The sequence below is a fragment of the Eleutherodactylus coqui genome, unplaced genomic scaffold, assembly GCF_035609145.1.
Source record: "Eleutherodactylus coqui strain aEleCoq1 unplaced genomic scaffold, aEleCoq1.hap1 HAP1_SCAFFOLD_28, whole genome shotgun sequence".
In the NCBI taxonomy this organism is placed as follows: domain Eukaryota; kingdom Metazoa; phylum Chordata; class Amphibia; order Anura; family Eleutherodactylidae; genus Eleutherodactylus; species Eleutherodactylus coqui.
The window spans coordinates 1,504,313-1,518,378 of record NW_027101783.1 but is presented as its reverse complement, the minus strand read 5'-3'; the positions used below and the strand labels follow the sequence as shown (position 1 = coordinate 1,518,378).

The 14,066-nt window shown below is 43.7% G+C and overlaps 1 protein-coding gene across 1 annotated transcript in view; it reads left to right on the top strand.

The window, feature by feature from the left end:
* The first annotated feature begins 3,318 nt into the window (after positions 1 to 3,318).
* Positions 3,319 to 14,066, top strand: part of LOC136591278 (syndecan-2-like) — a 105,229-nt gene continuing 94,481 nt past the window's right edge. Inside the window, exon 1 of the mRNA XM_066588493.1 lies at positions 3,319 to 3,632. Within this exon, the coding sequence (XP_066444590.1) occupies positions 3,573 to 3,632 (60 nt within the window). The 5' untranslated portion in view covers positions 3,319 to 3,572. The remainder of the gene's footprint in view (positions 3,633 to 14,066) is intronic.

Below are 14,066 nucleotides of genomic sequence, written 5' to 3'. Positions count from 1 at the left end.
TTATTGCTTATTTCTAACCTTTTGACCACATGCTAATTAAAAACGTCCAGATATGAATCACGTGGTATGTGAAATTCTAATGTTCCTTAAAATCCTCATAATCTGTGCACAAACTCAGTAGGTCAATTACTGATAAGGAAAGCTATAAATTTTGCCCTTGGTCACAATAAAATCTGGAGTGCTTTGGATCACACTATGTCTCTGTGTGAGATTATTAAAGGTGTTGTCCAGGGTTAGCAGGACATGGCTGCTTTCTTCAAAACACAGTGCCATGCTTGTCCATAGGGTTGTGTGTGGTATTGTAGCTCAGCTCCATTGAAGTAAATGGGAGATGAGTTGCAATACCTGACACAACACATGGACAAGGGTGGCACTGTGCTTGGAAGAAAGCATCCATGTTTTTCTGACCTTGCACAACCAGTTTAATGCCTCCCCATATAGCTCTTGGCTATATGCAAAATGATTCTGGAGGGATGACTAGTCTTAGGGCTCATTCACATGAGCGTATTAAGCAGAAAAAATGTGTGATCAAAATGCAGTGAATAGAACCGTTAGTTTTAATAGATTTGTTCACATAAGTGTATTTTGTTCATGCAAAAAAATATGCAGCATGCTCGATTTTCCTGCGTGTTTGTGCAGGGAAAGATTACATATTAACCAATTACGCTAATTGCCCATTTTACTGAATGAAACCATTGCTGCGTGTGCAAATGTACACTATTTGTGTGCATAAAAAGTACAGTAAACATGTACATGCATGCGTAAAGGCGCAACGCCCATTTTGCAAATGCTTGCGTAAATGCGCTTACGCTTGTGTGAAGCTGTCCTTACTGGGTAGTAACTTTTCCACTTTCTACATTAGAAGCCCACATGACAGGTTTATCGAATGTTACCTGCCAGATGCCATGGAGCTGGAGCGCCACAGTCAGTATACTGGGCACGAGGGACCAAAACCTATGTTAAAAAAAACTCAGAAAACCCCTTTATTAGGCTAGCTTCATACGAGCGTAAGCACAATTGCACATGCCTTAGTGCTACTTCTTTGCACTATTAACGAGGCCTTTTTGCATGTATTTTATTGCACCTTTTCTGCCACAGGACATGTTTTTTTTGCATGTGGGACACAAAAAAACACACTGATTGAAATAACTAATTTGTCTAATTAGTTCCGGAAGTGTTCTTTTTCCAGCGCAATTATGCCGTGTTTCATGGTCCTGCCCCACCCCCTCCCCCTCTTGACTTCTATGGGGACCTTTGGTTTGCAAATACACAGATAAATATAACATTTTCTATATTTTCTTGTGCGACCGAAATGACATCAGTGGGTTCTATTCTCTGCGTATCGTGTGCGGAAGCGGGCCTTAGTTGTGGATTTCAAATCACATGAAGTGTAGCCTTTTGGAAGAGGGTTTCACAGTGATTTTTTATGTTTCCAATCCCTAGGAAAGTATTAGAGATGAGTGAGCATACTCGTTAAGGCGATTTACTCGAGAGAGCATTGCCTTTTTCGAGTACCTGCTGGCTCGTCCCTGAAGATTCGGGAGGCTGTGGGGGGCGGTGGCGGCGCAGGGCGGCAGAGGAGAGCGGGGTGGAGAGTGAGAAAGATCTCTCTCCCTCCCGACCCCTTCGCAACCCCCTACTCACCCCCACGGCCCCCCCGAATCTTCAGGGACGAGCCAGCAGGTACTTGAAAAAGGCGATGCTCTCTCGAGTAAATCGCCTTAACGAGTATGCTCACTCATCTCTAGAAAGTATGTTATGTGGATGAAGCCTAAGGCCGCTTTCATGCAGCCGAGAGAATCGCACGAGATTTATGCGTTACGAGAAGCAACAATCTCACACGAATTCTTTTGACTGGGGTCAGACACATGAGCAGGCCTCACATTACCCATTGTTTTCAATGGGGCCGGCGTAGCATCGCACAGCATGTGAGGTGCACTCAGCGATCCTCTGCTGCAGGGAAAACGCACGTTGGCAAGGGCGATATCGGGCTGAGTTTCACGGCCTGATATTGCCCTCGCCTGTGTAAAATTAGCCTAAAAGTATCATTATAATCTGCAGAAGCCTGAGGCCCCATGACCACCAACGTATTGGGTAAATTGCATTGGGTGTCCCTACACCAATGTTTGTAATTGCGTGTCTGTCGACAGAGACTGCGTGTGGCTGTGAGTGCAGTGTGCATACCCCATATCACATGCACACCGTCATGTGCAGTGTTACTATTTTTTTTAATTCCCCGCTGTTTCAGAGAGGGGCTGCGTATGAAATACTGCCCATAAAAATGTATAGGGCTCAAGTTGCATGGTAGACAGAGAAACAGAGCATGGTGCAGAGTGTTAAGGCAGCAGAATGCAGTCCTAAACTCTTGCTCACGACCTGAAGGTTGCAAGTTCAATCCCCGCCTGGTTCAGGTAGCCAGCTCAACGTTGACTCATCCTTCTGAGGTTGGTGAAATGAGTAGCCAGCTTGCAGGGGGGGTAATAAATAAATCATGTGGAATAAGTTGGCAAAGTCCCTTCCTCACATGCTGTGATCTATTTCTTACATGTATCAATGAAAGTCTATTCATCGTATGTCTTACGCGATGAAAACCCGCATATGCTCGTATGAAAGTATCCTAAATCTTCAACCTGCGGTACATATACCCCATGTCTATAGGGGCAGCACAGTGTATGATCATATACATTTGGGGGGGCATTGGATGTAACTTGAAACGCTGCTGTAGAGAGTTGTTTACGTGGAGCTTTTCCGTTTCTTTGAACAGTGTGAACAGTAACCGCCACTGAAAGTGATAATTGCTTCTGTAAAAAGTTATTCATCGCACGCAAATGCGCTGTGAAATTACGGTCGGTGACCAGAGTCCTAAGAAAATTCACGGATGCATCGTTTCTTTTTATACTGGAAGCAAAGTCTCGTATTTTTCTAGCTCGTCCAGAATTACGGACGGACGCTGAAAACCTAGTCGGAATACGGCGCCGAACCCAGCCACGCCGTGTCGGAACAGATATAGTGCATTACTAAACCACACCAACTTTCAGGGACTACTTATCGAGCGCTGAATCCTATAAAGTGCTGCCGAACCTACATGTCAGCCATGTATAACAGCTTCTTCCTCATCTCTTCCACCTCATATTATTGTTTGGAATGTGAAATTCCAAGAAGGAAAGGAGAAGAAATGTGGAGTGTAGTAAGAAGAGGAGAAGGAGGAGGAGGAGGAGGGTCATGGAGGAGGAAGGTCACTTCCTGGCTGCCATACATAGTGAGCACATTCTCCTGGGTTGTAACTAGGAGTCGCACTACTCCAGCTCTCCATATTACTGAGGAGACTGAGGGAGGAACAGGCTGCAGGGGGAGAGCAGCGCGCACAGACCAAGCCTCATTCACCGGGAGAAGTGCGAGCAGAGCCAGCAGACTGCTCCGCGCACCACCAGAGCGGCCACCTCTCTGCGCCCGAGCCTGGACATACAGTGTGGAGGCGGACATCTGTCCTGGCTGCTGGGGATTCCTACAGCCACAAGGGGAAGAGCTGCACAACTTTCTCTGGTGTCACCCGCACAGCCTTACTGGGGATCATGAGGAATATGTGGATACTACTAAGCTTTGCCTTGCTGGCTCTGGTGTCTGGGGAGACGGTGAGTTTCAAGGTTTTTGCACTTTTTTTTTTTGCACCTTTTTATGTAGTCACTTTGTTGAGTTGCAACCTGCGCTTGACAGGGCATGCTGGGATTTGTAGTTTCCCACACTAAAAGGTTGCAGCTGCATAGGACTAGGGTGCAGCTGGGATTGTGTGCTGCTGGGCTGCAACAAGTTTTCTTGCTCCTCTGTGGGGAGAACTTGTGCAGTTTGTTGGAATTTGATACATTTTATTTATTTATGGGGGGGAGCAACAAATATATATGTAACCAACTACAAGTGGTGCTATAGGCGTCCGTATAAAAATATGGTATCTGGTGCTAATGTGCTGAGTACTTGGTGGAATTTGGGATTATGGGGGAAGGAAGAAAAAAAAGTTTAAAAGTGGGCGATACTTTTTCAATATGTCTTTTTTTATAGGGTATTAATTGGTCATGTTAGAAGCAACTTCATTATTATGTTTTTTTTATTTTTTTTATATTTATTTATTTTTAAGTTGCTTGCATCAGTTTGGGATTTGGTAGCAGAATCTCGGTTGCTTGTGTTGGTTAGGGATTATTTAATAGGATTTTCTTGGTTGCATAGAATTTGTAATGTTCACCTATCTAGGATTTAATTACGTTTGATTTGTTTTTGAGAATTTTTAATTTTTTTTTGTATTTATGTATTTTTTGTTTCGGAGTCGTAAAAGCAACAATTGTTATTGATTTGGTTCTTTTACGTGTGAAAAAAAAAAAAACTACAGCCGAGCTGAATGGTAAATGAAAGCGGTTACGCTACGCCAGTCGGAGAAACAATAGCTATAATTAAACTAATTCAGGGCCCCTCTACTAAATACGGACTTTTCCAAAAGAGAATATTAAAGGCTAATTAGCTGTAAACTCGTCTACTTAGAATCTGTGGTTCCCCTTTTATTCCCCCACTGACCCAAATGGTCCGTAATAACATTATAGACCTCACCAATGCCCCCCCCCCCCCCCCCCCCCCCCCCCACACACACATGTTTTTTGCTTTTTCGCACTCCTAACAGAACCCAGTTCAAACTTGCCTATTTTCATGGTCTATTTCTGGTTGCATTTAAAAAGGCAGCACGTCTTATGCGTATATTTGCGCATACATGTTGCGTGAAAACGTACACAGTCGCATATAAACGCGTTTTTACGCAACTGAAACCTGCATCCGCTTGTATGAAAGTACCCTAAATTTTCAACCTGTAGTACATATACCCCAGGGGTTCACCCCATGTCTATAAGGACAGCACAGCATATGACCATATACATTGGGGGGGCATTGGACATAACTTTTTAGTAGGGGCACTTGAAACGCTGCGGTAGAGACTTGTTTACGTGGAGCTTTTACGTTTATTAGCGCAGTGTGAACAGTAACCGCCACTGAAAGTGATAATTGCATGTGTAAAAAGTTGTTTATCGCTGGGTTAATTGTTCGCAGGACCACAAATCGCCCAAACTCATGGGCTGGAAGAGATCCCTCCCTGCAAAGTGAGAAATCCATCCCCAATGCAGGAATGACATCAGGATGTAAAGCTTTCGGATCAGTCGATGATGGATTCTGTGCACAGGCGTTAGATGGCGGAGGAGGGGGGCACTTTAAGAACTGCTAAAGTTTCAGTAACTTATTAATTGATGGCTGGAAGAATTAGCCCCCCCAGTGCTTCAGCTGTGTTTATGATATCCAGCACCCCTCCCCCACTTCCTGCTGGAGCCTCATCCACTCCAGACCCCCCTTTTGTTGACAGAGCCCGCAGACCGTTGCACTCTGAAAACTTGGGATCTGCTGCGGCATTTGCTGCTGCTTATGCTTTGGGTGGGTTTTTCCTGCGGGTTTGATGCCCTGGATATGAATAGACGGATATCGTTAGTGCTTCTTACCAGGAGGAAATCTTTTCGCTGTTTTTAGTGAACGCCATCCAAGTCTTCGGGGCACTTGTGAAAATTTATTTTCCAACGGACAAATTTTACTGGATTTTTTTTTTTCTTTAATCCCTGGGTTATAGGGGAGAAAATCCCAGCTCACACATGAATGGTGGTTGCGGGGTCTTGCCCCGGAGTGCAGACTGTCTAGACCGTAGAACGCTCGTGAAACGCGCCGAACTATTACTCAGGATGAAACTGTTTGTACAGGATGCTTGTTTTTAAAACTATAGATATCTGACATGGCTTATACTGGATCCTGAATGTATCCTTATTAGGACTTGTATGCAATGGGCTATATGGCTGTCGAGGGGTTAATTGTATAGTGGCAACCTATACAACGGTGGGGGCTATTTGACTATCGAATGTCTTAACATTCCAGATTTAATGTAGGTGTCGCTATATAGGTCGGATTTGAACCGCGATCCAGAGATGAACTAACTGGTGCCGGACCTTCGCATCGTGCCATAAAATGCTGTGAGCAGATGCGTCATTTTACGGATCCATAACTTTCACTGATGCATTCACACTTGGGTATATACATTGTGTATAAGATGCGCATAAACAGGCAGCATGTTCTATTTTACCGCGTATTACGTGCGATGGAGCCCTATTCTGTATGGGTGTGTAATAAACACTATACACAATTACATAACGTGTGCGTGGCATTTATACGCAATGTCGCTAAGCAACAGCAGGAAGTTACGTGAGATACGCGGCGATAGGCCGGCTCTACTCGTAGTCTCACTGAAAGCTCATAGGGCAGAATGAGTTGTCGTTCACGTGAGTGTAGTGCAGCAAAGATCCTGGAGGGCAGAATAACCGTTTACCTGTTTTATATTGATATTTTGTCTTTATTCACTTTTGTTTTAATGATTTTCCCAGAAGTGATATTGATCACCGCTCTAAAAAAAAAAAGTCTGTTCAGCACCCCCCATTCTCACGATCGGTGGTGGGACCACCAGCAATCGGACATTGATGGGTGATAAATGTCAATTCTGGGAATACCTCTGGAAGGGAGCGTTCACACGTTGCGGAAACGCAGCAAAACCGCAGGTTAGAGTTGCAACAAAAAATTTGATATTTTTTTTTCCCCCTTTTTTCTTCTACATGTGAACAGGATTTGCTTTTGGGCGGCTTCACACGGACGTATTTGTGCGTGCAATACGCAGTGAATAGAACCCTTTGATTGCCATGGGTTTGTTCACATGTGTATTTTGGCTATGCAAAAAAAGAACGTTCTATTTATTTATTTTCTGCGTATTTGTGCAACAAAGGTCTCCCATAGAAGTCAATGGCGGCAGCGCAAAATACGCAGGGAGATGCATGAAACGCTGCCTGGGGGGGAAAAAAGAACACCTCTGGAAGTAATTAGAACCGATGCGCGCGCAAAACAGCCTTGTTCATAGAACAAAAAAAGTTGCGCTTGCGTCCGTGTGAAGCCTGCCTTAACCCCATTCACTTTAATAGTAAACCTTTCGGCCGCGGTTTGCCGGCAGCATTTCCACATCATGTGAACGCACCCTAAGCTATGCAGATGTATAGCAGGTTTTCTGCCCCATTTGGTGTATCTTCAACTGGATCCGCAGCAGGCTTCATCCCTTTACTTTAATGGACCGTTCACACGGGCGTTTATTCTGACTGAATTTCACGGACTGCAGACGGGCACACTTTGGCCTATGAGATAATATATGTGTGAGTTTTTGCACAAACCGATGGTCAGTGTGAAGGGAAAAAAAATATCTCATGTTCTGGTCCATGTCATAGACCAGAATTGTACATGCAATGTCCACTGCCCACAAGTATCGGACCGCACACAGGCGTGTTTCCGGCTGTGGAATCTGTCGCATTGCCTAAATTTATGGTCTAAGAGGACGGGGCTGGCTGCGTCTGGGGATTTGACTAAAATTCACCCGCCTCCCCTTTTCTTCTCCATCTGCCCGGTAAGTTGGTTCTTGATGACTTTGTAGACGCTGCTTTGTTCTGTGTACACACATTGCGCCTCCTTGACCAAAACTGTCTTGGTTGCCCATAGCAACCAATCACAGCACAGCTTTCGTTTTTTATACTGCTGAGGTAAAATGGAAGCTGCACTGTAATTGGTTGCTACAGGCAACCAAGACTGTTTTGGTGATTGAGTGACATTAGTGGACATTTGGACTTTAGCGTCGGCTATGGGCCCGCTCTTTGATTTGACTGAACTAGATGGATATAATTATAAAAACGTGTAGTTTATTTGGAGTTTGTTTCATTCTTCGTGCAGATTTCTTTTCTTTCTGTCTTGTGGTTTTTCTGGTTTACAATTTTAATATTTCTGCTGTGTGTGGAACAAAGCGGCCATTATTGCGAGTGGTTCCAGCTTGTTAAATACAGGGCTTTGACATCTGTTCAATTGTCGTACAGCCGGCCAGATTAGTATAGCGGGTCCTGTACGGTCAACATTGCCTCAGACAGTTTGCATGATGTGTAGTTTGTTGTGTAACGATAATTGCCTGGGCCTACGTTAATGAAGCAATCCTCATGGAGATGACAATTTAGCCTTGATGCCCAGTACTTGGCTGCTCAGTATCAACCTAAACAGTGGTTGCCCTCCAATACTCTGCAGTTACGGATGTGGGCACTGTTACTTCTGAGCCTGGCAATACAGAGCGGCATCAAATGCTGTTGATACTAAGGGGTTCTCCGGGCGAAGACTAGAGACCTATCCTGAGGAAAGGTCATCAATAGTTGAATCACTTGGGATCCCCTTTGATGAGCTGATTGCCCGACCCCCGCCGTCCATGCAGCAGGCTAGGCGTGCGTTATACGGGATGATGGTGGAAGTGCTCCAGCTGCCTTTACTCCCATTGAAATTGGTGACTGCCACGGAAGTGAAATGGCTACATGAGCTCCTGCTTAATTCCATAGGAGTGAAGCTAGTTGGGGCACTTTAACTACCATCCCTTAAGACGCTCATCCCTATCAGCTCATTGTCTGGGATTCCGTACTATTGACAAAAAGTATCCTGAGGATAGGGCAGAAATGTTTTTTGCCAAGAAAACCCTTTAACTTTCAGCACCCTAATAATTATCTCTATAGGGTCACATGGCATCCAGGTCTAGAACATTGGAGCTTATTTCCTAGTCAAGATGCAACAGCATTCTACACAAATTACGCCCAAACTGTTACATTCTTGTGCTACATTTTTCGTGTGTGTGTGTTTTTTGTTTTAGACGCTTTCAAACAGTTTTTCTGAGTTGTCCAAAAAGGAGTGTGGCCTAAAGGCTCATTGTATGCATTACAGACCACACGCTCTACCTACAGGGGCAGCATATGGGCTGCAATTGGCACTGTGCGTGCCCAGGAATCTGGCGTCACGGACATGCACAGTTAGACTGTGTATCCCACAGTTGGACCATCTTTTAGTTGGCTTAGTTTATGCCAAAAATTGCACCCAAATTTTAGCATGATTTGCCAAAATTGACTGTAATTTAGTCCATGCCCCTTTTTCAGACGAGTCAGAAAGTGTCTATCTAAAAGCACATAGTAAGTGGTTCTAAGCATGTAAGACACTTTTCTGGCGCAACTTGCATCAGATGATTGTTGTTGTATTGTGAATAGTAAATTTGCCCCATTTTTGTTTAGAAAGTGTAAATACAAAATGTTTATGGGCGGCATTAATAACTTTTAATGGAACAACCCCTTTAAAATGACTGCCGAAAACTGACATCCCCTTTTTTAATAACCTGTTAAGTGCACAAAGTATTCTTCATTTCTAAGTGGAATGACCTTTCTGAAGAGCACACTCCTGTGTGAAAATATTCATTGCTTTGCACCTAACAATTACTTTCATGTCAGGTTCACACAGCTTTTATCCCAGAGATCTTACCCTATGATTACTTGTCATTCACTCGTCCCGCTTTGTCCTTTGCTGCCTTCCAATCTTGCCTCGTCTTCTAGGCCTACACGTAATCCAGATGCCGTGGATCTCGCTGGGGAGCGCTGGCCGTATGTGCAGCGCGGGAGAAGTCCTGGCTAATGGGAGGTGGTAAACCATAGTGGTGCTGCATAGAAAACTCCTGATAGGGGGGCTTTTATCACCAGGATTTTTTGTTTTTTTTTGCACTGAACGATTCTAGTTCAGCTTCCCACAATGGCGATCTAGTGAGAATCTGAACGACAAATAGTGATGTATAAAAATCAAATGACAATCGGCCCGTGTAAACAGGCAGTCATCAATCTATGAACGACTGCCTGTTTACTGTGAATGTAGGTAGGTTGCTGGAATGATCTCCGACCCGCTCTGCCACATTCACTGAGCCATCATCCCTCCTTTATACAAGGACAGAGAATCACACGATTCTTCTTTGCCTGATCGAATGAGCTGATGTCATCACCAGCTCATTAACAAATATGGACAAACATCTGTCTGGGATGATTTTAGTGATCCTGCGTTGATCAGGGGGTTGGACCCGATGACCCTGGAGGCCTTCCAACTCTACTACTCTGGTTCTATGAACACTCGGACAGTATTTAAATGGCACATTAAGTGCCTGGGGCGGTGCTGTTTTTTTTATGCTGATCAAAACTGGAGGTCAAGTGAGACTCTTTTGGAAAGTATGGATTTGATTGGTGCTTTTTACTTTTTATTGTTTAGTGTTAATATGGCCAACAATTGAATGAAAATTCATTCACTTGTCGTTGGTCTTTCATTTTATGCAGGCATAAAAAATGTCTTTATGTAAACGATGGCCATTCAGTCAATGTGAACTGAATGATAAGCAACCAAAATGTCAGCAATTTGTATGAAAAATAAATCTGCCTGTATAAACTGCACAAGCAAACTCTCATCGCTCACTTGTGCAAATGATTGAGCACTCTGTATAGGAATTTCTTCAAATGTGATTGCTTGTATTCTTTGCAACCAACAAGGGAAGTTTTATATAAAAGTATATCCTAACTTGCCAACCTTTTCCAACCTCTCATCCTTAGGAAAGATTGACCCACTTTCCTTCAGTTTTTGGCAAAAACACTATAGTTAAATCATTGACCCAAAAAAAGCCGCTACCTGAATTTCTTTGACTAATAATTTTTTTTATACTTGGGCACTTCAGCATCCTTAGTAAATCTGGCGTTCTTGTCTTTTAAAAGTTTTCTCTCTAAGCGCAGTTTGTTTTATTTTAGCGCATCCTAAAATAATTTTCTAAGATGAACAAATGTGATGAGTGAGATTTTCTCCAGACGGCAATCCTACAAACTTCCCGCCTTTAAATGCATTCGTGATGGACAAAGCGCCCCTCTGAGAAGTCGAATTGTGTACATTAGTGTTTTCATCAAGTTTATGAAAAGAGAAGCATACGACTATACGCATTCTCAAACTCAAGCGTTGACTTTCTGCAAGTTATCATTGATAGAGAACAACTGCATAGAGTTGTAGAGGACTGTGTCCGACCATTACATGGTTGTCCATGATGAGCTTGTCATTGGGGGAATCTGTTTACATAAAGAGAGGTGCTCCCATCTCGGGATGCGTATTTCAATGTGTTCAAAATGGCAAAACAATGCAGCCTCTAATAAAATGTCTATTTCTAAAATACTCCGTTCTCCAGATATTGCAAATGTTGATTTGCCTGCCCTCTGGTTGTTTTACTGCTTGTTGCCAGGGAAAAGGACCACCTCCTCTATGGAAAGAAATGGCAGAGGAGGTCTGCGCTTGCGCACTACTTTCACTAAATCTGCGGCCAGGATCTCGAGAGTGCATGCACGCTAGTTTTTCAGCCTGGACACCAGCTACTATTGTGCTCTATCTCATTCCATGGAAGAGGTGGTCTGTTTTCCTGGCAACGGGCAGTAACCAACCAGAAGGCAGAGGAATCGATAGCTTCAATATCTGGAGAACGGAGCTTTTTGAAGATAAACCTCTTATGGATGAGTGAATTTTTTTTTTTTTGGGTGATTTCGACCACATTGAAATAGGATTGCCGAGGTGGAAATACCCCTTTTTCAAAAGTGGTTGTCAAACTGCCAAAGCCAAGAATGCTGGGGAAAAAAATACTTGGCTAGCCCCCCGCTGTCTGGTCCCTGCTGCTGTTCTCCAGAGCTCCTGGCACTTGTCAAGACAACAAAGGATCTTTTGCTAGTGATGGGAATTGAAATCCCCGCCTCCAACAAAAGATTACTCTGATTGGCTGAGCGCTGCTGAGTGTCAGCTGGCTCTGCCAATCACAGCCAGCGCTGGATGCATTATGCCACTATTTTACCACAACTTGTAGGCAATCAAAAGTAGAGTAGCAGCCTTACCCTAGACTTTGTTTATTTTTGGGGGAGTTTTAATCTTCTATTTCACGTGTTAAGAATCGCACCTGACTTTGACACAGTAATGGTGTCGCCCTAGGAGTCGGTCATGACTTGGTGCTTGCACCAGGGGACTTTACCTTTACCTACAGGTAATGCCCTTTGTATCACGGTGCCAAAATCCTTTCTCCTCCTCCTGCTATCTACACATTGTACTGTGTAGAAAAGGAAGGGTACATGGTATTGAGTGTGACCTACATTAAATCCGGTGGACTGTAATTCGCACATCTTAATACTAAGGTTATGAACACTTGCACTGGAAATGCAGCAAGTATTTATTGTTTTTCTGTATGGAGATTGACCTGATGTTTAAACTTGACACATTTAAGGGTATTTTTTGCCTGGGTGTAAAAGATGCACCAATTTTTAAATCCGTACTGCGTGTCTTTTCTGCTGCCAAGTTTTTCCTCACCATGTGGACAAGCTGTCTTAAAATCTGCAGCCTTTCCACCCAATGGGAACGTGTCTGTAGCTTTACAAACCATTACCTTCTGGCACTTCAGGAGTGTTTTACTCTTAGGTTGCCCTGAAAACATCCTGTAGGCATTCTAGCCCTACAGGTCGGGCATGCTCAGTAAGAACAGCCAGGAATGCCCCCTTCCTCCTCCCCTTCCCCTCTTCCCCTTCCATTCAGCTCTCATGACCAGCTTTCTGGCCAATAACCGGGCAGAGCTTTAGTAGGGCCTTGCACGAAGGAAGTATGAAGCATTCCTGCAGATCAGCAGGGATACGCCAGCCATATTGGAAAACAGCAATTCAGGAAAACATGAGAAATGGCGGACAGGATGATAAACTAACGGCTGTGCAACTCATACCCATAAATGGCTGTGCGGAAACATGGACTTTTTGTCAATTCGCTTCATAAGCAGAATACCCCTTTAACCAGCTCTTGCTGCTGACACCTGGTTGGAAACTGAACTTTATCAGAAAGCTGCTAATGAGAAGCAGAAAACGGGAATGAAGCAATCACTGATGGGGCGAGAGGGGATTTTATGCAATCTGCCTATTTATAAATCTTTTATTGGGTTGGAAATGAAAATTGTAATTTGACATTGGCAGGAAGTAAATAAATGTTTATTTCCACCAAAAGGCGGAATGTCACTAATTAAAGTTTTATTACATATAAACACAAAAAATTGCAGCGGCGGGCACTGCGGTATAAATATTACATCAGCACAGTCCTGTCTGTTTTATGTTTGCTGATGGGATAATCACTGTTGGTATTCACGCTGTGCCTCCATTGCCATCCCCACCTGTATGCGGAGTTCTAGCTTCTACTGTTCTTTGTCGCTTGGGGGGGATTAATTATATCTGCTGTTACCCTGTTGATTATTTGATTGTTTAGCTGTTAGCTCCCGGCTTTGGGTCTTCCATTTCTTATTAAAGTAACCCTCCGATCCTGGACAAAGATGGCCGCCCTGCTTTGATAGGTCAGTGCTGCCCATGTGAGCAGCACTGGTCAATCAGAACAGCCTGTGGTGTCTCGTATACTGTGTTGGCACACATTAGTCTACCCGGGACTTAGAAGCGACGTGGACATTTTTAATTTTTTTTTTTTTTTTTGTCTAGGACTGGAGGGTCATCCTATAGAGCCCAATGATTGGGTTAAAAAACTTTCTTAGGAGCGAACGAACATTCACTTGTCCAATCAGATGTATGAGGGATAAACTGTTGATGCTCTGTGGGCTGAATGATCGTTTGCCTGCCATAGTCTGTGTAAAGGGAAGGTAGATGAACACCGATCTCATTGGTGCGGATTTGCTTGTTAAACATTTGTGTCAGACTTGATCAGTTACACATTTGATACTAAAGTGGTTATCAGAAACATTTTTTTTTTTTTAAGTCATTGTGGTGGACCCGCTATACCGAGCCGATTACTAGCAGTATACTTTGTTATGCTGGATCACGATTTATCTCACCCCCGCTGCCTCTTTACGGAGATGCATTTGTTAACAGCATTCGCTATGAAGTTGATATGTTGCTCACGGCTTTTCATTTATCACCAACGTGATGTTTTTTTTCTTCTTCATCTCGCAGTAAGTTATAGGATACCTTCTATAATGCAGTGTTTTTATAGTCCTTGTGCTTGCAGGTTCCAATAGATGGGATTTTTACCATTAAGTACACCTTTCTAGTTCCAAGTCATCCTCCTCGCATCCGAGGCTTTAT